Source organism: Gnatocerus cornutus, chromosome 2 (genome assembly GCF_029298725.1).
Source record: "Gnatocerus cornutus isolate USDA-ARS CGAHR chromosome 2, icGnaCorn1.1, whole genome shotgun sequence".
NCBI lineage: Eukaryota > Metazoa > Arthropoda > Insecta > Coleoptera > Tenebrionidae > Gnatocerus > Gnatocerus cornutus.
This window is the reverse complement of record NC_142234.1, coordinates 12,358,992-12,383,974: the sequence shown is the minus strand read 5'-3', so window position 1 is coordinate 12,383,974 and position 24,983 is coordinate 12,358,992. Positions and strand designations below refer to the sequence as shown.

At 32.7% G+C, this 24,983-nt stretch overlaps 3 protein-coding genes across 3 annotated transcripts; 2 read left to right on the top strand and 1 right to left on the bottom strand.

Moving 5' to 3' along the window:
• Window positions 1–1,443: 1,443 nt before the first annotated feature.
• LOC148179119 (knirps-related protein-like) lies at window positions 1,444–17,460 on the top strand. The gene is made up of 3 exons (XM_088050553.1): window positions 1,444–1,831; window positions 11,503–11,580; window positions 15,268–17,460. The coding sequence occupies exons 2-3, from the start codon at window positions 11,503–11,505 to the stop codon at window positions 16,189–16,191; spliced, it is 1,002 nt and encodes a 333-aa protein (XP_087906679.1). The 5' UTR covers window positions 1,444–1,831; the 3' UTR covers window positions 16,192–17,460.
• A 701-nt stretch (window positions 17,461–18,161) lies between these two features.
• Window positions 18,162–22,506, bottom strand: Nhe1 (Na[+]/H[+] hydrogen exchanger 1). Its single transcript, XM_088050552.1, has 4 exons — window positions 22,300–22,506; window positions 20,379–22,247; window positions 18,451–19,682; window positions 18,162–18,402 (listed from the first exon to the last, which is right to left on the bottom strand). The coding sequence occupies exons 2-3, from the start codon at window positions 22,185–22,187 to the stop codon at window positions 19,542–19,544; spliced, it is 1,950 nt and encodes a 649-aa protein (XP_087906678.1). The 5' UTR covers window positions 22,188–22,247; window positions 22,300–22,506; the 3' UTR covers window positions 18,162–18,402; window positions 18,451–19,541.
• A 207-nt stretch (window positions 22,507–22,713) lies between these two features.
• Window positions 22,714–24,311, top strand: Pfdn4 (prefoldin subunit 4). The gene is made up of 5 exons (XM_088050554.1): window positions 22,714–22,784; window positions 22,844–22,971; window positions 23,021–23,125; window positions 23,181–23,297; window positions 24,051–24,311. The coding sequence occupies exons 2-5, from the start codon at window positions 22,942–22,944 to the stop codon at window positions 24,201–24,203; spliced, it is 405 nt and encodes a 134-aa protein (XP_087906680.1). The 5' UTR covers window positions 22,714–22,784; window positions 22,844–22,941; the 3' UTR covers window positions 24,204–24,311.
• The last annotated feature ends 672 nt before the right edge of the window (window positions 24,312–24,983 follow it).

Genomic DNA, 24,983 nt, shown 5'->3' with positions numbered 1-24,983 from the left:
TTAAACCAGTTAGCATTAGTAACTGTAACCGTGTTACGTTTATCGAAAAGCTTTGAAATCTATTTTCTCCATTCTCATTACAACGTTAAACTGTATTTATATTTTTTTCTTTCAACACTGGAAAGTTACTTCTCTGAAAATTGTCATGAAATTAACGCAACATTACTTACCTTTCAAAACTGCGCTTACCAAATAATAACAAATTTGTCCTTAAAACTTAGATAGCATTAATTAAAGCAGTGTAACAAAATTTCTTCGTTGTTGATTAGGTACACCACTGACAATAAATTTGTACTTTTGATCTGCTTGTTACGAAACTGTGTGACACCGCTTAACCTATCAGCTAATTAGACAAATTTATTTGTTAATTAAAGTAGATTATTATGTATGCATTGCAAATACCCTTTCATTTAGCGATAATCTTAAATACCTAATAAAGAATAATAATAAGAAATCTTAAGTTACAAAATAAAATTTATTCTTTTTACTTTTACAAAACATGGCAATTGTTGCGCAATGTTAAACATCCGTAAAAACCATTAGTTTTATGCTAACGCTGATCTCCGTTATTTAAAGTATAACATATAAAAAACCTTAAGCAACATTTAGCAATTCGCAAGAGGTTAATTTTTAATTTCCTCTTGTCAGTGAGTAATCACCCAATTATTTAATATTCATGCTCTATATAATTAGGCATGTAATTCGTTGTTCATGAGTAACAATGGTTTTTATTTCTTCATGGTCGCGGTTGATCCACACAGTTAACCGCACGCGTCATAACGTAATTTTATTTGGTTCAATGTCAGGTTCGTTTTAATGTGGGAATTTAATTAAAAGTGAAAACAATGCATGATGATCGTAACAATGGTGTTTTATTAAACTAAATCTCTGTGAAAATGGCTATGAGTAACAAACACCATTACCATAACCTTAAAAACAAATACAATTCGTGTCTGTTCTAGCGTTGAAATCTTTACTCGCATTTTTCATTTTGACGCTTAATTCACTTTTATTTGCAACAATAGCTGCTGGTGAAAATACACACTGATGTTTGACACCGACTGTCTTCATTATGAGCTTAATCAACTTTTATTTACTCTACGGAATTAATATTTAAAACCCTTCAACATCTCTAAACCTGTTTAATTGTTTTTTATTTAAATTGTCGTTCCAAATTTAGTTAAAAAAAAATTGTTGCCGAGCTTCAGCTCCATAAATCCAAAGTTATACTGAAACCAAGGCAAAGAGCTTAAAAATAGACCATAAAGTTCCAACAACATTCCCCACCATTGGAATCACACCAATGACTTGGAACTTATTATATAAAAAAAGATGCCTGTCTGTACGACACTAATTCAAACATCAATATTTTACCCCTCCTATAGTCCCCACTCGTACGAAAGACGATCTTCAACAGGTAGAGAATCCCCTCCCGGCAGTTGGAGGAGTTTCCATAGTCATTCTTCGTTTGATCTTCGTTGTGGTGTACAACTTACCCGTAGGCAGCGACTAAGGACACCCCATCAGGACACTAACGACGACGATCGCCGTCACTTCGAGTCATTACACCACTCTTCTCATTAGAACTTAGTCAATAAATGAACTCAATCCAGCAAGTGTTAAGTGATAAGATTAACATCACCTAAATTGTGAGATTTCAAAATTAACACCAGTGAAAGTGTAGTTGTTTTTGTTATTAACAAGTGTTAAATCTTCGTTTATCAAACTAGATCACTCATTATTTCAACTTATGTGTAAAGTGATGTCTGCCAGATAGTGTTTCGTGTACCGTAGGACCTTGCAAGGACTTTGTTACACTTATTAAGATAAGGTATGTGGTGTTTATTTACTAACTTCGCGGAGATTTCAATGCGCAATTAGGCGCGAATCTCAAGGAGACTGCTATGATCGATTAGACTACAAACCTTGCGCCGGTAACGAAATCGCTCCATTGCTCTATTATTTTAGAAAAAGCAACTTTTATTTATCATAATTGCCACATTCATACACATCTCACTAATTCCAATTCGCGCGCGGTTTGTTGTCCGTCGCGTTAATTATTTACTCAACATACACTAACAGATCTCTCCTAGTTGTATAATAGTTATTTCAATATGAATTAAGAATTAACAACCCTTTGTTCAACTTTTGAACTAACACTTAAAACTACCCTTACAGCTCCAGCGGCTCTAATTTTACCGCATCTAATCAATCTTGCTCTAGTAGTGCCATGCATGCAAATTAAATGAGACAATTTTTTCTAATTTAAAATTATTCACGCAATAAATCAACTTTAAGGGTTATTTCTAATGTACAATTTTGTTCAATTAAGATTAAAACAACAAGAGAAATGCGCAACAATTATATTTTAGGGTAAATAACTGTAAAATATTCCAAATTCATTTTACTCCAATTTTATCCCATCATCTATCTATTAGTTGGCCCTAAAAAAATATTGTTCTATTTTTTTAACTCGATCAAATATTCACGAATAGATTTCTAAATTATACGGCGTTTAGCAACTTTGGAATTTGAAATGTATTGGCAGCTTTGCTTATCCGTCTCAAAGCGTCTCTTTGACAGTTTGAGGTTAAACATTAATTGATGTGCAATGATGTCTTCGTTGACATGTGTCACATTAAAGGGCAGAAATGTCAAAATTAATGGATAACAATGCTACCAACATAGCAAACCAACACAAGCCGTACTATGCCGTTTTATGCATTTAAGTTCTTGAAATAAATATGAACCAATAATAATTTTAACATGTTTATCATCCCTACTATTCCTGAATAAGTAGTTGAGATTACTAAAATGTTTTTTGCGCTGCTGCTTTTTTGTTTTTCATCTATGCACCCATTTTATCCATTCGTTCTAATCTCCGGCCATTTCTGTCTGTTCTACCATTGCCATATTTTACCTCCCCTTTTCCCATATTTTACCAATACAATTTTTATTTCATTTTACTTAATTATTTTGCATCGAATCTGCCCCTAATATTCAATGCGACTGTTGCTTCTTTTCATGCTGTAACATGCTTCTGTTTGGTAATTTTAGAAGTATTTAAAAAAGTAACGGTATAGTTCCTTATAAATCAAAGAAAAACAATAATTTAAATGTCCAAAATTGATTCCAACAATTATTTCATAAATAAGATCTAATGACAAATCAAAAATTCAAAATTCATCATCAGGCAGTTCCTTCAAGCTAATCGTTTTCAGAATCATAATCTCTTATTAATGTTTCTGGAACAGCCTAATGCTAAATCTAACGGGAGATCTAGCGTTGGTTGCCGCTAAAACGTAGTTTTAGCATATCAAAGATAAAAGATATTCTGTCTAAAACAAGTTAAATTAAATCAGAGGGTGAGTATTTTTAAGTGCTTCTCTGGTAAAAGGATTTTCACTACTTTTCCAAAGTCTGTTTTACCAGTGATAGGAAGATATATGACTACGCAAAATATCGTACTTCTTTATTGATCTAATTTCTTCTACACCAGCTCTCTAATGTGATGATAATTCGGTTTTCCCGTCCTCCTGATCGCTTTTCGACAAAAACAACTCAGCGCTTATCTCATATATTATGCTTAGATCAGATCTTACACGACTATGTTCTTTACCCAAAATTCCGATGCACATATGTCGAATTTGTTCTTAGAACCAGACTAAGTGTGGCTCATAATCAATTAACATTTCTACACGATTAAACATTCTTCCTCAGAACAACAAAAACAAAAACTCTAAAAATTAATGTCTCTAGAAACTCAAGTTGTTTACACATTAGCCAAAGTAAACAGCGACAAATTGATAGTCTAAATGTGATGGATAATACACTTATTATTTTTGATTCGCCATAAGTGTTGACGACACATACGCAGAATTTCACCAAGTGAATATTTGACATACTAAGAAAAGTGTGTTATGAAAATATAATTTCATTTGTCCAAACCATTAGCACGTTCAGAATTAGTCATGTTTTTATTAAGTTTATCGGAACAGAGCCTCCGGCGATTTTAAATAAGTAAGTACATAATTGAGAAAGTAAAAATTAAAGATTCCCACACTACAGATCCTGAAACGAATTATCTTGTGGTTTGAGAGTGACAAACACGTAGATTCCTAGAATAAAATGAGCAATTTTATTCGAACACACGTAAATGTTGGTATATGTAGATCAGAATTCTGTTATAGCCGATTTCACAACCAACATGATCTATAAAATCACTTGATTAATTTTATTAAACAATTAGAAATGTACGGAGTTAATGTAACACTATTAAAGAAATAGGTTAGTGTTGATTTTTAAATGCGTCTGATTTCAAAAGTCTGAGCCAGATTCAAATTAAAATTGAATCTCTCTGTGAATGTGAACGATTTGTTCTAATAAACTTTTAATTACATGTTTAAGAAACCTTCAAACCGAGCTTTAATTCCAAGAAAGTATTAACTAAATTGTATATTGCGGATTAACCAACGTCAGCAGAAATAACACATTTCCTTCTACATTACATCGTTCTAAGCTTTTGAAATAAATTCCCTATTTTTGATATTAAAGTTTAATAATGTGAAAAACTGTTATTTATGAAGCGCAGTCTGTGTGGGTGATGGCCTTCTTCCAGCAAATATGGAATGTAATTACAAGACAGCAAACTGTAATCATTAAGATTATTGTTTGAAAGATCATTACCTGCATCATCGTCCTCATTATTCGCTCTAAGTATCAACGTTCTGAAATTATAAGCAGAATTCATGTTTCATATAAATAACTTATTTATGTTCCAACAAGTTTGTTAAAACATCACCACACGACTAAATTAGCGAAAAATAACAAACTTGTAGTTATCATTAGTAACAAATATCCTGTGTGAACATCAGACAACAATAGACCGAGTTTCAATGTTTTTTTCTCCGCAAAGTTTCAGTTTATTCTGTTGCAAAATTACAAATTGTGCTTTTATCGGATGAGGTCCTGTCGTTTCTGCAACCAACAGTGCAGCATCAAAGCTGAAAAACCAGAATTGGCCGTCCGAGCATACCAAAAGTCACAAGAGACAAATTTCCGTGAAAGAAACCATATTCATTAATTTTCTAAGAACGAGCTTAAACGCCCCCATTCCAGCCTAAATCCCCTAAGCTGAACTTAAGGATTTAGTTTTCGAAGAAGGCTCATTATCCTTTTTGTCAGAAAAGTAAAGAGACCACAATTGTCACTCTTTCGCATGAAAATGATCAATTTTTTACAAGATTCTTCTCTAGTGGAATGCAAGGGTGTGCAATCAAACAATTCGAATAATTTTTGCCTGAAGACAAGTAACTAGGAATTTAGGAAAGTTATTTGGCCACACTAGACATATTGGACAATGTCGGCAACTACAAAGAGATCTGGATCAGAATATCAGGTGTGCAATGATTGATGGGCTGGACGCGGGTCGGAGAACATCACTAAACGGTTCCTCCTTCTCGTCGTGAAGCCTCAATTCAACACCTCTTCGTCTGATTGAACCTGCGATCTTCACTCTGATGCGTTTTAATCTTCTTATTATGTAGTAGGTGGAAACGTCGTGATCTTATACGAGCTTTTTAATGTTCGCTTAAAGTAACATTTTTGATACTAAAACTTTGTTACGGTAACATGACTAACAAGTCAGACTAGCAAGATATTCCAAAGATATGCTGTTATAAAAACGCCAAGTTAAAGTTTCGCGATAACCCAGAGATGGTTTTCACACAATTCTTCAGAGATAAAAGTAATTCTTTAAATTGTTTTTCTTTTTTGCACGGATTTTATCTGAGAGTGTTAATACACTAAAACACTAGCAAACGCTTCATTATTTTACTGGTTTTAAAATAATTATAATTTCGATAATAAGATAAAATTTAGACATTAATTAATCTGTAATTTTATGGTGGAGCCGTTTTCCGTGCCCATGTGCCTAACTGTACCACAGGAATATCAAATTAAGTGGATAGAAAACATAATATTATACCACTTATTAATATAGTAATTTATGTTAGATGCCTAAAGCTACGTTTTTTCACCGCAGAGTAAAAAACGTGATACAAACAATACGAGCATTTCATTCTAACCAATTTTCTAAAAGAGTGCAAAGAAGTTTACCTAGTTAGCTTAAAAATTATTCTACTTTAAAATGTTTAATTCTACCGTAAAGTCACTCTTTCATTGTAATAAAATGTTAAAAAAAAATCTGATTCCTATTTTATTTTGTTTCATGTTGAGCGGCAATGTTCATCATAACATTCCCACCTACTATAAAAATACACAACGTCGATTTTCTAAATAAAATTTCGTCTATGTTAGCAGTAAAAAAACTCCAAAGATTTTCCAAACTACAAATTAATTCTTATAAACATTATTTGTCCAAGTCCTGTAAGCTCTGATCAGTTTTGGCCTCTTGAATTATAAAACACACTTTTCCGTTCCACACATGGCAACGGTAAGTACCTTTGCACTGTAAATGTTAAAAAGCTACAGTATTGCGACAAAAAAAGACAGATTACACTAGCCGCTCGACATTTAAAAAAAAAAACAACCGTTACCACAACAAAAATTATGCACAAGTTGTTTCGTTATGTAAGATAATTTTCCACCTTAAAAATGAAAATTAAAATTATTTTTATTAGTGGCCATCTATTTCGAAGTATCGAAATTTGTAAGTGACGTCAAATAATTGCCAAGTGTCAAATCAATATTTTTTAATTCAGTTTTAGAAGGTTTATGCCATATTTTTTACAAATCTCGCACAGCAAACATCGTTGTAGATCCGTAAAATACTACTAACAGTTTCTCGAATGTAAATAACTATTTTGACGTTAAACTCGCTTTATTGATTCATGAAACATTTTAATTAAAAAGATCCGTTGAATATGTAATCAATCAGGTACAGGAACAGAATTATAACACATCATGCATTCAGAGTGAGCCACTTTTACCGTTGGAAGAAATAAAATAAGTGCTTATAAAGCACTATAAAACATTCATTCGTACGTTTCATTATTTAAATCTTTATGCCACCAATAATTGAAAGCATTCTACCAACCCTTGACACATTCTGGAAACATTTTAACAGCTGTAGTAAACTTTATGAAGAACAAACAAATAATCATAAGCAATAAATTTTGTTCGACAGACACAAAAGGGTGCTTACCATTGTGTGAAAAAGTGACGTTGATGTCGTAAAAACCTACAATTTATTAGTAATTTTTAGTTTAGTTTAAAAGCTAATATCGCATTGTTTAGCGCAAAAATGACCAAACTTTAATTAACATTTCGATTTTGAAAATAAAATTTTCCTTTCATTGAGAAAATATTTTGAAATACATGATTTCAAATTTAGTACGTCGTATTTCACCATAAAGAAAGACGTGTAGATGTATCGTGATATTTGAAAAGAAGAGAATACTTTTTAGCACCAAAAATATTAGATTAAGTAAATTACGTACTCATGTAAGCTTGTAAAATTTACATTTTAAACGCAGACCACACACACAACGTATGTCTAAATTCATACCAATAAAAATACAAATCATAATAAAGTGTCATCAAGAAGTACCGCTTTTTATACGGGTTATATAGGCGGCTTTTTATGTTTCCATATTTGATTTCTTAAATAATTCTGACCTTTACTTTTATACTCTAATGTGCGCATCCTATCGTTCGCATAAATTTTCAATAAAATAATTTTACCATAAAACACACTTATAAAACTCACAGAGCCTGTTGATACAAAAACATCTCACAATAATTACGGTAATTTTACTACTTATATAATATGTGGAAGTAGAGACAAATCTGTTCTATGGTAGGTGCCCTATCGACGGAATTTATATGCATAAAAATTATTTGTATCTTCATAGCTACATTAAACTAAGATGAAACTGTCAGAATGGTATCTTTTTACACTACTACAATTAGATTTTACAGTTTTGCTAAACGTTTTATGAAGTCCAGCCATGTATTTTCGCAATTTGCAATTAGATTAGCTTAACAACACTCTGTACATAATTTCTTCAGCTCTGTTGAGCTATAGAAATCCTCGAACACATCGGGACAATTATAGGATTTCTTAAGAAGAAATTCAACTATTTTAAACGTTCCTAATATATCCGATAAAAACGGAAATTCAGTTAAGATTTAACATACCTGGTTTCATAATGAAGCTCCTCCTTATAATTTATTATCTTGAAATCATATTTCTTTCTTATAAATGGCTTTAGAAACATAAAGAGATCGCAAGATGGCCTCGTTGTGAGTTATGGAAATGAAGTAACTTCCCGGTAAGTCTACTTAATGAGAAGAATATTCATAAAGCTATCTCACATATAGGTCATCGAAGAAAAACCACAATCAAATAGTTAATGTTCCAATTTAATCAACTGCCTATTGAGTAACATTACTACTCATGCTAAACATAGATGTAGAAACACTTTTGAATGTGTACCTAGAATACTGTATGTAATTTTAATATAAGTATTAAGTAAGTAACCACATCAGTAGTAATTATTGGCTCTAAAGAAGAGGCAAGGCTGTGACATGTTTCACATATCCTCATTAGACACGAAAAGAATAGCGTTTTGGTAGACCATGCATGAAACTTAACCGCGGCAAATGGGTAGGTCATGAGAACTCAACTATTTTAAGTAAACAATTGTTTTCACTTTCCTTGAGTTTGTTTTATATATCATTTAAATAACATCTATTAGATTGCAAAATGAAAAAGTCATTTGTTTGTTCATAATTGCACAAGGGCGATCTAATACTATAATATTAAAACAAGACAAGAAGGTGCACCAAACCAAGAATTGTACTTTTCTTCAGTTATTTTTATTATTCACTCGGATCTTGCATAACTTCCTTACAAATCCTTTAACATTGCTTTTTACGGTTGAAGAACTTAACTCATCTTTCATCTATTTCTTACAATGTTGTCAGAATGTCATCAAAGTAATTTCAAATGATAAAAACGCTTGACCTGGGACATCATGTGACATTTGCAAAATCTAAAAAATTTGTCCCAGAAGTCTAAATTTCACATAATCACAAAATCCTGCCTACCTTACCTCATAATTCGTGTTTTTTCGTATTTGTAGATTATTACATTGTTTTAATACCATGCAATTGTGCTGACATTGTGCAACAAGTAGATAATGTTAACTGATTTTCTGTTTATAATTATACCACTAACCCTGAACTTAATTACAAGAAGCTTCAACAGCTTAAATCTAGAAACACAAAAAGATTTCCGTTAGAGTGCGAGCTCCACATGCCGCGCTAATCTTACAATAAATTCAATGGTATTGTTTCTGGGGACTTTAAATTATTGATATTTTATGATAATGACACTATTAAAATAATTTCGAAAATCATAAAATAAAAGTAAATCAATTTTATAACTGTCATCTGCACGAAGAATTTAAATAATGTCCAAAGGTATTTTTATTACCCATTGATTAACACCTTTTAAAGGTTGAAAGTATGAAAATAGCTCATTACAATTTATTTGAGATTAAATTGGAGGGGGCTTTTACATATGCATAATGTTGCAACATCTCTGCCTCATTTTGAAATAGACAACAGCATGAAATTGTCGAAAAAATACATACTGCAACGAAACTGCATTTTTCAATGCATAAACTTGTCGCTCCTCTTTATGCAATTTCACCTTTACTTAAAATTAATAATTTGAAAAGCTTGTAGCAGTATTTTTACTAACTTTTTCCAGCGCGGAAAAAACAGTACTTTTGATTTCGCAGTCGCTTTACCGTGTCAGGATTTACACAACAGAGACTTTCTGTGTTACAGTTATCATGGTCAAATGCCATTTTATTGAGGTCCGCATCATTAGTAATTTATTAGTCTGTTTTGTGCGGCTCCATCGAACATTCGTGCAATAGATTGAAATAACAGAAAAAAAATCGCGGATTCGGAGAGTTGCATCTTGCAAATGCGAAAAACTTGTGTTTGATTATTTCTGCATATATTATTGCCTCAAGGATTTAAATCGAGTTTAATTTCTGATTCTACAAAAGACCACAAGATTTAGTGAGTGAGTATTTCTTGTGACGCACTGGCGATGTACTCGTACTATAATTGTCATCTTATCTAAATACACAACAAATTTAGTGTCGAAATTGTCGATTCGCGGGTAATCCCATATTAAAATAATAATTGAGGAGTTATTTTTCAAAACTCAATAAATCCAGTTTTGACTGACATTGGGTTTGATGTGAATTTGAGATTATTTTGGGTAAATCTAACAATGTGTATTTTTTATTAAGTGAAAAACCTCTTGCTTAAACATTGTGTTACCCTCTTATGCCAAAATAGTTGAAGCAAATTTGAAGAAAATTGAACAAATTATCGTTGTTTCTAAACCTTTGTAAAAATTTATGAAATAGATTTATTGAGTTTTGAAAAATAACTCTTCAATTATAATACGTCAAGAATCCAATATAAATAAATAAATAAATAGCAGCCAAACTTGATATTGAATGAACAATTTAAATTTTTTGCCATCAATCTATTTTGAAAAAAAAAGAAAGCTTTTGACACAAATGAATTTGTCAACAGACTAATTTTACTTTAAGTAAAAGAATCAAAACCTAATCCTACTTTATTTTTAAGTTTTTCACTAATTCAGCAATAGATTTGTAGAGCAAACGCGTTACGCTTCGATAAAAATTCGAATATTTCAAAAGAATTTCGATAAACACTGAGTAGAACAAATTATTATTAAATTCAGATTATGCTGATATTTATTAATAAATTAAAAACATCTGCATTGGTACTACAATCGAATCCTGCCATTTTTATTGCAAGCAAAGTGCCGAACTAAACAGAAAGAAGCCGGCTCATTAAGATATTTCCCCAAATTTTTCAATAGTTGTTCGTTTAAAAACTCATTAGTGAACAGAAGAACACTTTTAATCTGTTTAAAATTGTTTATAACAGCGAACGTTCAATTCCCTTTCAGTTTTATTCCGTGGTAATTGAATTAAACAGTTTCATTCTCAAGGCGGCAATTAGATTTTTTACTTTCTTTCTTTCTCCGTTTCCTAAACAGTGAAATTTTGAGTTAAAGATAAAATATTAATTTTTTATTTATAAACCTAATTTATAGTTTCCAAGGAATGTAGACCTTCCCAAGATCAAAAGCAGCTAAAGTAGCCCAATTTATTTAGTTGCTGGCACTTATACTATATCCTCTATAGAATCATGACAGAGATCATCATAGTTAACCGTGTCGTGACCTCTTGGCGACCTCAATATGTAGTAAAGATCATCATTAAAATGTATACGACCCAAAAATACTTGCTGATCGAACTTCAAAGCGACAAAATAATTAATAATAATAATTTAAATACGACATAATTCGTTACTACACGCTAATTGGATGACCTTTATTCTACATCTACTCTTTGAGAGTACAGTTCCTGTTTAATTTTTAGACAAACTAATATTTAGAAATGTATCTTCCTGTTCCAGATGAACCAAACGTGCAAAGTTTGTGGAGAGCCAGCAGCAGGATTTCATTTTGGCGCTTTCACGTGCGAAGGATGCAAGGTTGGTAAGCTCGTAAAAGCAAATATTGTATTCAAAAAAGTTTCAACACTCCTCACACCTTCAGATTCGCTTATCTATCAAACACGGATTTAGTAACTCATTTGCTAATTTAACTATTTAATGTTCCTGAAGATATTTCACGTATTTTAAGAATTTACACCAGAACGGTTAAAGTTGCTCATATTATTGATAAACCAGACTGAGTGTCGTCTAGTAAATTAAAAGCATCATCGGTCAGTTAAAAAATTTTGCTATTTCCCCCCATCCTCGAGGACACGTTAAATGTGTAACAATTGCCCAACACAGAAATGATAAAAAAATAAAACTTTCGTTTTTTTGTCACGTAAAATGATGTAAATTCTAACTTAGTTATTCGTTCGTGAACCAACTCAAGACCCGAACGAAATAGTAATCATTTATTAAAAATTAGTCGGCGGTGGATGTGCAGACGTGATTAAAAAGCATTATAATTAAATTAACATTATACCCAAGGTAGTAAATTATAATAATTAAAAAAACTTATTAGTGTACGAAAAATGAGAAATGTAATTACTTGGAAATATTCTTTAATATTCAATTATACGTGTAAAGGTTAGTGTAACGGCAATTTGCAGAAAAAAAATCTTGAGAATCCCGCTACGAAAATTTGTTATTGTACAACTTGTAATACAGTTCATGAACAAATTTATTTCTATTACACAAAAGTTTAACCTTTATAACGTTCTAATTTTCTACCTGCTTGATCATTTCTCAATTATTGTTTTTACAAAAGTAAAAAATTTATTTCGCTTTATTTAACCATAGTTTTGTCACATGTTTCTTTACCTTTGTCGAAATACGTCGTTTAACACAATAGTAAATCACATCACAAACATTAAATCGCATCATTAACCTGTTTTTATTATTGCAAGACATATCAACCATATTAGAGTAACTACAGTAATCCATTAATGACTACTATAAAATTTCGATTACTTTTCCTTTATCACAAGCATTACATAACAAAACGCCAACTTGCATACATCTAAGTAGAATTGCAATGAAGACTAACCATTTCGGTGATAATAGAAAATTACGGACCGAGTAATCTGGCCGAGTTTTCATGGTACAATGGATCTGAAATCGACAGAATGATGTAACGCACGAGGACATCGTCACGTGTGATGGTAGGACGTGCACACATCGGACGTACTTGTGAATGGCAAAAAATAACTAGAGCATGTAACTACTGATTTTACACCGACTGCGTTCCTCAATGATACAATGATACAATGGAAATTTTTATAAACAATTTGATTGTGCTCAAGGGTTCTTTGAACAATACAAATCAATGCATTTCGAAAAAAGTGATTTGAAAATATTGCACGTACCAAGGCCTGGATGATGAAATGGCCGATTTTCTTTTGGTTTCGAAGTCATCAACACTTCGTCGGCTCAAATTTCCACTTGATATTCAAATGAAGCGGATAGAACCATTTTTTTTGTGTATAATCTCAGAATTTGCTGATGTAACCTGTTCACAATTTTGAGACTTTTGTACCTGACTGGCATTATAATCCATTCGTTATAATTGTCACAATCGCGCATCCCGCCGTCGCTAGTTAAAATTCACTCAACCGAAGTAGTTTCTAAAAGTGCACACTTCTGCCGCACTCAGGGCCGATTTAACTAAAATTAAGTTAATCTTGGATCTAATTTGACAATTACTGCCGTTTGATTAAAGAAAAAGCAGACACATGTAAATATAACATGCCGTGAAATATTTAAAAGTGAATTACTGATTTAATTTAGCTTCTCTAAACCGGTCTAAATCATTCATAAAATGCGAAGTTTTAACAGAATTTGTTATTTGTAACAATTTTCTAGCTGTTTTACTGGCTATTTTTTAAGGCTTTTAACTCTGAGTGACATAGCACCTGAGCTATTCTAAAATAACAAAAGTTTCACGGTAGTTAAACCCATTATTATTTTCAGCAATACAATCATTTCGTAAGATTTGAACAAACTTGTTAGTTTAGGTGCAAAATCTTACTTAAATACACCTGTTAGTTAATGACTAAATAGCTATTAAAGTTGTGTAAGTAAAAGTCGTACTGCATTATTCTATTTTCTTTCTTATTTACTCGTCTGAAGTAGTAACATTAATCGTATATCAATTTTTTTCAATTTTGGCTCAATTAACAAATCACTTTTGTTAAGTTTTTGTTAAATGTCTCTTGGAGTAATAAAAAAAGCATTTTTTGTCCAAAGTTTCCAAAAATCTAATAATTTATCTAGTTGATTTTAAATTTTAAAGTTTTATTGCTTTAGATTTGTCAAACTTATATGATAGAAACCAAAAAGAATCGAACTTATGACGCTTTTTAGATTCTTTAAAATACGAATTTTTCAGGCAACATTTTTGAATTGTTCTACCTTCAACAAATAAAAATTGATAGTTTGGTAAATTTACAAACCAAGAGGTTTATAATAAAGTTACTTCATAGGGTTTTTTTTGGTATTCCTAAATTGCCACAAAAGAATGACAAAAAATGATAAACTCTGTTAATGGTTACCGAAATTTACCATTACAATTTAATTTTTTTATCTGAAAGAACATTTTAACAATTCTTACGTTCATGAAATCAAAGAACAACAAGTAGACAGAGCTTTAGTCACTCGCAACATACACCATACCCATTGATACTTTGTACCATATGTTGTCAAAAAAAATGAATGAAAAAATTCATTAAAATAATTCAATTTGAAAGCCAAAAAAAAAGGAAAAGGTAGAAATTTTTTAACGGATTATTAATGTGTAATTTAACATAATTTCTTCTTATTATTATCTACAAATTTCTTAATAAATCTGTTGAATGTTACCAACGCTATACTTTTTAAAGATGATAAAATTTTTTGGTGCACCTGTATAATTATATATAATAAAATGTAATAAAAATATTAAAATTATAAAACACGAAAAATTGTAAAGATAAAGAGGATAAGGTGCTGAAGTTTGGCTAGGAAAATACCACTCAGTTCCAGTTTTATAAGTAGGTATGTACACATAAGTATAAGTAAAACTTTATTGTAAGTATAGAACTTTTATATCTTTTAAAGTAAGTGGTTCAACTTTTGTACCTACTTAACGGAGGTATTCATTTGCAAATGTGACCCCGCAATAAAACATTTATAGTTTTCACTGAACAGTTCAAAGAACAACGCTTGCTCCTTCATTTCTTGTGGCAAGTTCTGATTAAATTTCCTTGAAACTGTACTTCTATCGAGAACGCTTCAACTATTAGCAAAGGCAGAACCTGCGAACGTCATATTATTTATTTGCATAACAGCAGGCCATCTCAATTTAAATATAATTGCATACAATTAACCGACGATTACACAGTTGGGTAGTAGAGCGCTAGGTGTGGGGAAAGTGCTAAGTGAGTTGCATATGAGCTAACCCGAGCAAGCCTTACGTCATTTGTCTTCCGACCTAGTAATCCACATGCCCAATAGGCTAGACCGACCCGCCAATGCCGCCCTACAACAACAATACCTGCATGCACAATTTCACTTTTATTGTGGCATTGTAACGAGCATGACGTAACCTACTCGGCCGGAAGTACGATTACTTGACTCGATATGCTGTGGAAATAACGATTATCTTTAAATTTAAGACAAAATCTAACTTTGTTTTTTGTGTTTCAGTCATTCTTTGGAAGATCCTACAACAATCTGAGCTCTATTTCGGAATGCAAGAATAATGGCGAATGCGTCATCAATAAAAAGAATCGAACGGCTTGCAAGGCTTGTAGACTTCGAAAATGCCTCATGGTTGGTATGTCGAAAAGTGGTTCAAGATACGGACGAAGGTCAAATTGGTTCAAAATACATTGTTTACTCCAAGAGCAACAACAACAACATCAACACCAGCAATCCGGTGGTCCTGGGCAGACTGGAATGAAATGTCCGCAGAAAACGTCGTCGCCGCATCAGCCCTTAAGCTTAGGTCTTTTAAATCCCCCGTTTGGTCATCCCCTTATACAACATATTAATAAAACCAAAGAAGAACTCATGCTTCTTGGACTAGATGATTACAAAAACGCTGCTTCACCATCTGTAAGTTCGCCGGAATCACATAACTCTGATTCATCAGTTGAAATTAGTGACGCTAGAAGATTACCACCTCTTTTCCACGGCCTGATCCCACCAACATTTCTACCTCCCCATAGTTTACTCTTTCCTCCCGGTTATCCTCCCTTGTATCCCAGTCTTCTTCAACCAACAAACAACAATAATCGATTGATCAGAAATCACAATCCGGGAGTAGAAGCTTTCAACAAAAGAATATTCCTTGATGCAGTCCTGCAGTCGCAAAGGTCTCCAACACCGGAAGTAGAAGCACCTCCTTCTACAAAGTCTCCGATTCAAGAAGATCCTATTGACCTGAGCATGAAAACATCAAGCGAACGAGGATCATCACCCACTCACAGTGAACGTTCCGATTCCGTTGTAACAGAACAAGGTGCTGGTAGTGAAGCAGACGAAGAAAGCGATTGCGATTCAGAAAAAGGAATAAAAAGGATAAAGCTAGTTAGGCCAACACCGCTAGATTTAACAACTAAAGTGTGATACCTTTTCATTCATTACCACTGTGTTCCAAACAAACGTTTGACAGTAATTTAATTGTACTGTTGATATTATCTAGAACTTTTAAATCGAAACTAGATTCTTTAATAACAAGCGTGGGAATATTGAAAATACGCTATTGAAAGCATATGACGTTGACGAATGCTTCAACTCAACCAGGAACAATACGGCATTAATGTGCAAGACTTAATCAACGTGTTGACCTGCCTCACAATTGGGCTGACCTCTCCAATTGATTGATGGGCTATCCTCATATCTGTATATCGCATAAAACATCTTATATTCGCTCCTATTTGCAGCTCACTAATCGTCTATCAACTTCCAATCTAAACGTATCGTTAACGTAATTATTAAGCCGACTGTAGACCATTAATCTTGCCCCGATGATGGCAGCTATTAGCGTCGATCGTGTGCGCCTAACTGCATCATAATGTATTTTGCATTAACAGACAAGAAGATCTTTGGGTGGCCGTGATAACACCAATAACAAAAATATATAAATCATACAAAAAAAAACTGTTTAATCTATATATTTTACGGTCAGGTCGTCCCACTTCCTGTCGATATTCCGAGTTCTCTTTCTTTAAGCTAATTCCTTATCTGATATCTAAGAACAATTTTATGTTACCATAAATTATATTATTCTAGTGTTTAAGATCCAGCAGTGCACATTTGTTCAATCGAAATTCCCGTTTGTTCATTCACATTTTATTACTTTTAACAACGTATTTTCTGTTGAAATTACATGCTTGTACATACTTTTAATTTTAGCTTTTATTCAGTTTTCTAGTGATATTTTAGGTAATTACTTTTGAAATAATAATGTGAATATAGTTGGCCAGTATATTTATATTAATGTAGGCTTTTATACGATAAAACTAGTTCTAGTTCGTTTGTAAATAATTACAAACAGTGCAATGTTAGGGTTTATTTTTGATTTGTTTTTAATTTATTTATATTGAATGTCAGTTTTTTTCTGACGTTATATTTTAATTTTTTCTAGTATATTGTTATGTTTCTACGTACGTAGAAACACATCTAGAAACGCCACAATAAAATGGGCATTAAATACATATTTCGTATTTTATAATACATACATATATTTATCTGTTGTTGACAAATAATGTGTTCGTTCGTGATTGAAACTTGGTTTGTATATCAGGGACTAGGGCCAGTTGAATGTGTAAGAATGAATCGCAAAGTGTGCCTGTATCAAACATCGTTGTAAAAAAAATATAAATCGTAAACCTCTGTTTTCATTTTTACCTCTTTACCAAGAAGGACCTCAAAACCAGCTGCAGTCAATCCACAAAAAACTAGTTAAGTACATTATTAATAAAAATTTTAATATGCTTGTCGTGTTTAGTGCTATCTTTTAACTGCTATTTTTATGGAAATTTTTAATTTAATAATATGCTAAATAAGCAGTAAAAACTTGGAATATTTCGTACTGATTGCGCATCTGCGTTTTTATTGTCGTTCTCATGATGTCAACGTGATCAAAAAAATGTAGTTTTCAAGTCTCCGGGGGTATAAAGATAATGTTTGCATTCAGTGCTCCAACAAACTGGCTTGATATTCATATAAATCAGAAATTATAATAATATTTTATAAACGTAAACATGCATAAGTAATTATTGCGCATAAAAAAATATCAATAGAACATGAAGATAAAATTTAAAAAAATGTTCAACGATCTGTGGTTTCAACAGAATGAATTGCTGGTTGCCTGTATGGGAAAATACAGGCGCACACAACACTGTAAACGACAGACTCTTGTTATTATTTTCGAATGTGTTTTAAATATTTGAAGTCATACAAATCAATACTGCAGTACACATTCATAATCTTGAATGGTACGACAGAAATTTTGCAACCAAAGTATAAAACGAATTTAATCGTAACACAAAGTATAATTATGTTAGGGTGGCTATAATAAAGTAATGTGAAACTAATTACTACTCAATTTATTGTCAAAATATTCACAAACATACATTTTAATAATATCACATTTTGATGTAAAAAACAGTTAAGTAGAAACTATATTAATTGTACCATGAAAACGTGTTTAAATGCGTTCAAAGTGGGCTTTCCTTCGAGCGTAAGCTCCCAAACATGCCAGAATTCCACCAGCACTTAATACCATCCCAATTAGCAGAGCCAATGTATCTCCAAAGTCAAACATTTTAGTTTCTGAAAATTTAGAGATTAAATGGGATCTTTGTTTTCATCAAACATTACCTTGATGACTCGTTCTTGAAATGCAATGTTTGAAAACACTTCAAAAATGACAACAGATAACCTCAACTTCAAAATTGGACGTAAAAGTGACGTGTGCGCGAGGCGCGAGCACTGCAGTCAGCTGATCGGACATTGGAGGTAAAACAAATCTCATTTTGAAATTGTGTTTTTAAGTCTATTTGCAAGTATGTTTTTTTAACAATAAATACGATGGCGAAAATCATATTTTTCTCTTTGACGTAATTCCGAAGGAACGGAGCATTGTTCTAATTCAGTTATTTGTTAACGTACGAGAAAAATGGAACTGTTTTGGATTCAAAGTAAAATTCTGCGATGCCAATAACTTGAGTTTGGTCTACAAATAAGTGAAATATTGACCGAAATAGATTATCGGGAGACGTTTTGGACTCAAAACGATTTTAATACCTTTGAGTTACACATCAATCGAAAGAGCAGCTTAAAGTTTATTATCTGGCCAAATTTCAGAACGGTAGGACGAGAGGCAGTCAAAAAATACATTTTTTTTCTTATGGTTTGAGTCGTTTTTTTTCAAATCGAGTTTTAAATATCTGAGTGCGCATTTGAAGCAACAAAAACGCAAGAAAAACGATGGCCGAGACTACATTGTTCTATCTATCGTAGTTTCGGAGATATTAACCATTTAATATTTCGAACACATGGTTTTTGTGAGCAAAAATTTACAATACGAGTAGAAACTCTAAGGGGTCGATTTCAAGTGTGACTTGCGTTACTGCAAATCCCATTTGCAACATAGCTACGCCAATCACATTGCTCATACCTTGGCAACGGTTGCAAATTTGCGTTAACGCATTGACTTGAAATCGACCCGTAAGTCACTAATTGGCAGTTAGTAATTTAATGTAAAGTCACTGGATCATATCCAACTCTAAATTTAAAACATAAATGAGTTACTATAAATTATTCGCATTGAACGAAATGTGTCTTAATTTTTTTTTAATTTTTCACTTCAAATTTAACACAGGTATATACATATCTTATAATAGCAACAATTAATAAAACACATGCTTTAAATTATATTCAAAATCAACAAACTCTAGACAGATTCATCATTATTGAATAATACTCGAAATACTTGATCTCGGGGTAGTCAAAGTTCCATTTTCATCATCTGACTGATCAGGGGATATTCTAATTGCTTGGTACCACTGATTTGTCAAATCCGTCATTTGGCTCTTGCAATCTTTGAGTTCCTGTAAAAAAACAAAAGTCCATTATATTATTTTACGGGCCGTCCCACATAGTCATTACTTTCATGTCCAATAACAATTCGACAGATAGCTGGTTAATGCAATTGCATAAACAATAGCTTTAGAAATTTGATTTGAACGGCTTATCAAACATAAACAAGCAAATTTTAAAAAACATCCTTGAAAAAAAAACACCTAATAAACTTGCACGACTTGAAAACTCTTTTGAAATTACTATTATTTGACTTTTTATTATTTCAACAAATGGACATGTTTATCTTATCACTGTTTCATAAATGCGTGCAAATGAGGGAAATTACAAAAAATAGTCATGTAAGCGTGTATAAACCTTGTTTTAGCTAAGTTACTTAAGATAAAAAATTCACATCAATACTAAAGCTTAAAAAAAGTTTGCATTGGAAAAATACGGGAAATGCTCAAACGTAATGTTAGTGGGAAATGCAGTCAACGCGATCACGAGAGGATTAAAATAGAGACGGCGGATTAGTTAACAATTCTGATAAAAAATTTGCTTAACGCGTCATGCTTGTTTGCTACTTGGGATTAGTAATGACTCGCCTGAGTAAACAAACACCGTGGAAAATCTCCAAGGTGTTATTTTGGATCGACTCGGCTTCAAAACGTTACTTTAATGATCTGTTAGTCACATTAGTCTAAAACATTAACTAGCTTTATTACCTGTTGGGTAAATCTCCTTGTAAAGAACGGTATAAAATATTTCAAGTCATATTTGGCAAATCCTTTGATCCTATCAGAAACGAACGAAACTTCCATTTCTCCTTCGGTGGTCTCGGATAAATGTTCAGAATCTATAGCTTGGCCCCATTCCCTCGTTTTGCTGAGAGTGACTTCTCTATCTCTCCTTCGTCTTTTTAAGCGCCTGGACGGATTTTTCGTTGCTTGCATAAACTTCAATAAAGGCATTGTAGAACCGCCGAAGAATAAAGTCGTCACTAACACTATAATCAGTGTAGTTGTTATGATAACATGACGGGTCTCATCACTAAAATTCAAATGAAGGGACAACGCGTATGAAATGGCCCCACGAAGACCACTAAACCACATGATGAACATCATTTTCTTGGTAATTTGATGCTCCCGAAATTTATTAACTAAAATAGCCAAAGGGAAGATATTGCACGCACGACCGACTAGACATAAAATTATACCCCAAGTTATAAAGGCGGGTTCAACCCTGTGTTTAAAACTAAATAAAGCTAGACCTAGATATGCAAAAACGCAAGTTTCAGCAATGAAGGCTAGAGTTCTCAAGGTCTGTTGCATTGTTATCTGGGTGACAGTAGATAAATTAAAATGGGTGTAATGCGACATTACAATTCCACAGAATAAAATAGCCATTATTCCACTGAGATGGATGCCTTCAGCTAAGACATACGGCGCATAAGTAAAGACTAACATCATCCCGAATTCAAGAGATGGATTCTTTCTAAGATCGACATATTTTAAAAGTAAAGCACTGACTAGCGCGAATACAACTCCAATACCAGCTGAGGCGAAGAACATTAAACAGAATCTTTGTATTCCTATAACGATGGCTTCCCCTGTAGACATTACAGGATTGTTTGACTCTAAGGCTGCTGTAGTTAATACGATAGCGATTGCGTCATTTAGAATACTTTCTCCAAAAACCAACATATTAAGTACAGGGTCAACGTTTAGCGCGTGAAAAATAGCAACTGTCGCGACAGGATCTACAGCCGAGATTAAAGAACCAAAAGCGAAAGACTCTACAAAACCTAATTTGTAAACAACATCAGCCAAGCCAAGAAAATATATCCCAAAACCAATCACAAACGCAGATATTGTTGTGCCAAAGATTGCAAAAACTAAGATTGAACCAATATTTTGGAAAAAATTTCCCTTGTGCAAATTATACCCAGATTCGAAAATAATTGGCGGCAATAAAACCAAGAAAAACGCGGTTGGAGAAAAAGCCTCTTCCTTCCTCCAGTTGCTAATATTTCGATTTGATAAGGCATTCATAGTAAGGCCGATTAGTGCTCCCAAAAACACTATAACAATACTTTCAGGTACATACTGAAAACCTGTTTGAAGCATGAAATGAATGAGGAAAATACCAAGTGCAAGAACGCAAAGAACAAAAAATATAGCCATAGAACTGTTATGCTCATCTTCTGCTGCTTCTTTATTTGGCAAGACTGGTTCTACTGGTGTGGTGTGATTCACTGTCGTATTCTTCTCTTTCGTGCTTGGAGTAACACCTTCATTTTGAGCCGCCTTTGTCGAGACAGCCGCTGAAGTAGGTAATACTGGTAATGAATTTTCACTAGTTGATGATTGTGTGCTTAAAATGGGGGTCTTAGCTTTCTCATCTTTCGATGAGTTTGGTTCTTCCGGTGGAAGTGCTTTGGTAGTAGCATTGCTGGCGTCCAAAACAGTCCCATTTTCTAAGAGGACAATTCTGGCCAAAAGCAAAAAATGTAAAATACTGAAGGTGATTTTCATTCTCTGTGGTTTATAATTTAAGGACCAAGCCTACAGTTCACATTCTAACGATTTCTTTGACTAAAATATTGAGTAATCATTATTGGAATTATGCAATTTTCAATAAACTTACTTGCAATTGCCAGCTGGAGTTTTAGGAGAATGTCACAATGTCAAACGCACGATTTTGTTTACATAATAAAGAAAATACGAAGTACACTGAATGACAAGTAATCTAATAGTAACACTGCCCGTTTACTTATCAGGTTTTTAATGTGTCATTGTTTTAATCTACGAATGAAATTTATTGACATAAGCGATGGCAGGTGATTGTCAATGTCATGCCGGCTGTTTTAATTGTGACCGGCAGATGGCGCGCACCAAAACTTGCAGAAAATAAAACAAAACAAAGCTTAAATTAAATCAATTTTTAAAATTTAAATTGTTAAAATTTTGATTCCAAGTTTTGTTAAACAGAAATTATTTATTCCTATTTGAAAAAGAAAATATATTTTTTTTTGTTCTGGTTGCCATCTATGGAACAGTAGTCAAACTAAACCCGTAACCGGTGTGTTTTTAACCTAACTTTTTAACAAAACGTCAAAGATCCCAAGGAAGGTAAAGTTGCACATGTTTATATTTATTTAAGTTCTTACAATTTGCAACGATTTTTTTAGGTAAAACCGTGAAATCAAACTGAGTTTTCTCGGAATTTAGTGAGGAACTCTTAAACTCAACGTCACTCATATTTTGAAAGGTCTAAAATTGCCCATAAATGGCAGGGAGTAAAGGAACTTTTCAACCAGTGAGTATCAATTTCAAACAAGACGTATTAATGGACTATAAATTAACAGGATTCGGATGTACACATCTCGTATGAAGATCAACAAAAAATTAATAAGTTTGCCCGCTTGAATGCCAAACTTGAAGATCTCAAAGAAGAAGTTAAAATAAAAGAAGTAAACATCAAAGCGTCGATTTTAGTATGAGTAGAATTGATTGGTTTTATTTTAGAATGATTTAAAAAGTTTAGAAGAGGCATGTGATGAAGTGGCCTTGTTTGATGATGATGAGAAAATTCCATATTTAGTTGGTGAAGTTTTTATATTTCAAGATACTGAAGCTACACAGGTAAATATTAAGGATATCCTGCAAAAATTACAAGTAACTCTAAAATCGTATTTATAATTCTTATTTCTTAATGCACTGAGAATTATTTTATAATTAAAATTATGTCAACAGGATTTGAAAAAATTGATTGCAAAAGTTTTATTAACAATTCCTGTGTATGTAATCTATTTTTTCTGTTCTTTCAAGTTTTTAGGTGGGTATTTACATATCTTCTTTTTATAAAAAAAATATTTAAATGAAAGTCAAAATAAGATAAAAGTTTAGGTCTGATTCTCCTATTTCATAATTAGTTTTATTAGGAAAATTCGATTAGTGTTTTATTTCAATTGAATTTTTTCGCTGTCGATATTTGTCTAGCTAACCTTCAAACAATTTGCTAACTTTTCTGACCTTGTCTTTTCTGCAGTCATTCAATTAAAATCGCGTTTACGAAAATAAAACTTTTTTTTGATCAAGCTTGAAAATGAAAACGCGAACGCACGACGTGCATGCCAAGCCATTGATCTTACATGGGCAAAGCGAAACTACCCGATTGGGAAATCTAAGAATTTTCACTGTAGATTACCATCGGTGTCTACAATTTGTAACATTCAGTGAAAGCCATTGCACTATACACGATTTATTACTTTCATGATTTATGTAACATGTAGTGAAGTAGAATCGAACATTTCTCACTGTTTTCGACCTATCTGATGCTAAATTATTTTCATTTTGTGAACTGGAATGAAATTATTGAACTGTTATTCTTTGCAGAAATGTTTGGACCAAGCTAAGCAAAGGATAGAACAAAACATCAAAGAACTCAAAGATCAGTCTGATGAAGTGAAAAATCAGATGAGCGACTTGAAATCACATTTGTATGGAAAATTTGGAAGCCACATCAACCTCGAGGCCGACGATGAATAAAAAACTTTTACAGAATCTGAACTTAATGTATTTCTTTTAAATTCCGGCGCTTATTGTTAGTAATTAACGTTTATGCCGTATGTTTGATAATAAATGATACAACCATAACATTTCTTTTCATTACAAGAATAACCCGTTTCAAGAAATGACAAAGACTCAAATATTTTCTAAACCATTTTTTGCGAGTTTCTTATTTAGCCATACGCTAGTTTTTCAATTTCACAGCGTCAACTGTTTACCCGTTGTCTGTGTGTACGAATAATCTCCATTGAAACAATAGGAGTTAGTAATTAAATATTGATGTGTACTCTTCAAACATCCAATTAATCCAATAAGCACAACTAGTATCATATTCTCAAAGCGAGAAAGACGAGGATGCGTAGTTCTGCGTATTTTATTCATTATCCACAATTCACCTCCACCAAGGGTTGTGTTGACATCATTACCGTGTTAGGTACACTTCTCACTTTCTCTGTCTGTTTTGGATTCAAACTTTCAACGAACGTCAGTGTTGGGATCTAATCATGCGAAAGCAACTACGATTCAACGTCCGGTGTATTCGCTTGAGTACAAACCTATAGAGGAATTTAACACGTTCCTCGTTTGACGCACATGTGCGTCGCATAAACATTAAGCTTGGCAAATGTAGTTAGATGTTCAGTAATCAGAACGTTATCCTTCACAAGAGGTGAAAAGAACGAAAAACTGTGTTTTAACAAACATAAAAAATTAAAGTTTTCATAAATCATACCCACGCTGCGCCAAGCCATTAATTACAAT

Coding starts and splice junctions, on each gene's coding strand:
- Pfdn4 (XM_088050554.1), top strand. CDS start 22,942: ATGGCAGGGAGTAAAGGAACTTTTCAACCA. Junction 22,972..23,020: donor GTAAAGGAACTTTTCAACCA/GTGAGTATCAAT, acceptor ATAAATTAACAG/GATTCGGATGTACACATCTC. Junction 23,298..24,050: donor AAGATACTGAAGCTACACAG/GTAAATATTAAG, acceptor TATTCTTTGCAG/AAATGTTTGGACCAAGCTAA.
- LOC148179119 (XM_088050553.1), top strand. CDS start 11,503: ATGAACCAAACGTGCAAAGTTTGTGGAGAGCCAGCAGCAGGATTTCAT. Junction 11,581..15,267: donor TCACGTGCGAAGGATGCAAG/GTTGGTAAGCTC, acceptor TTTGTGTTTCAG/TCATTCTTTGGAAGATCCTA.
- Nhe1 (XM_088050552.1), bottom strand. CDS start 22,187: ATGAAAATCACCTTCAGTATTTTACATTTTTTGCTTTTGGCCAGAATT. Junction 19,683..20,378: donor CAAGGAGATTTACCCAACAG/GTAATAAAGCTA, acceptor GTTTTTTTACAG/GAACTCAAAGATTGCAAGAG.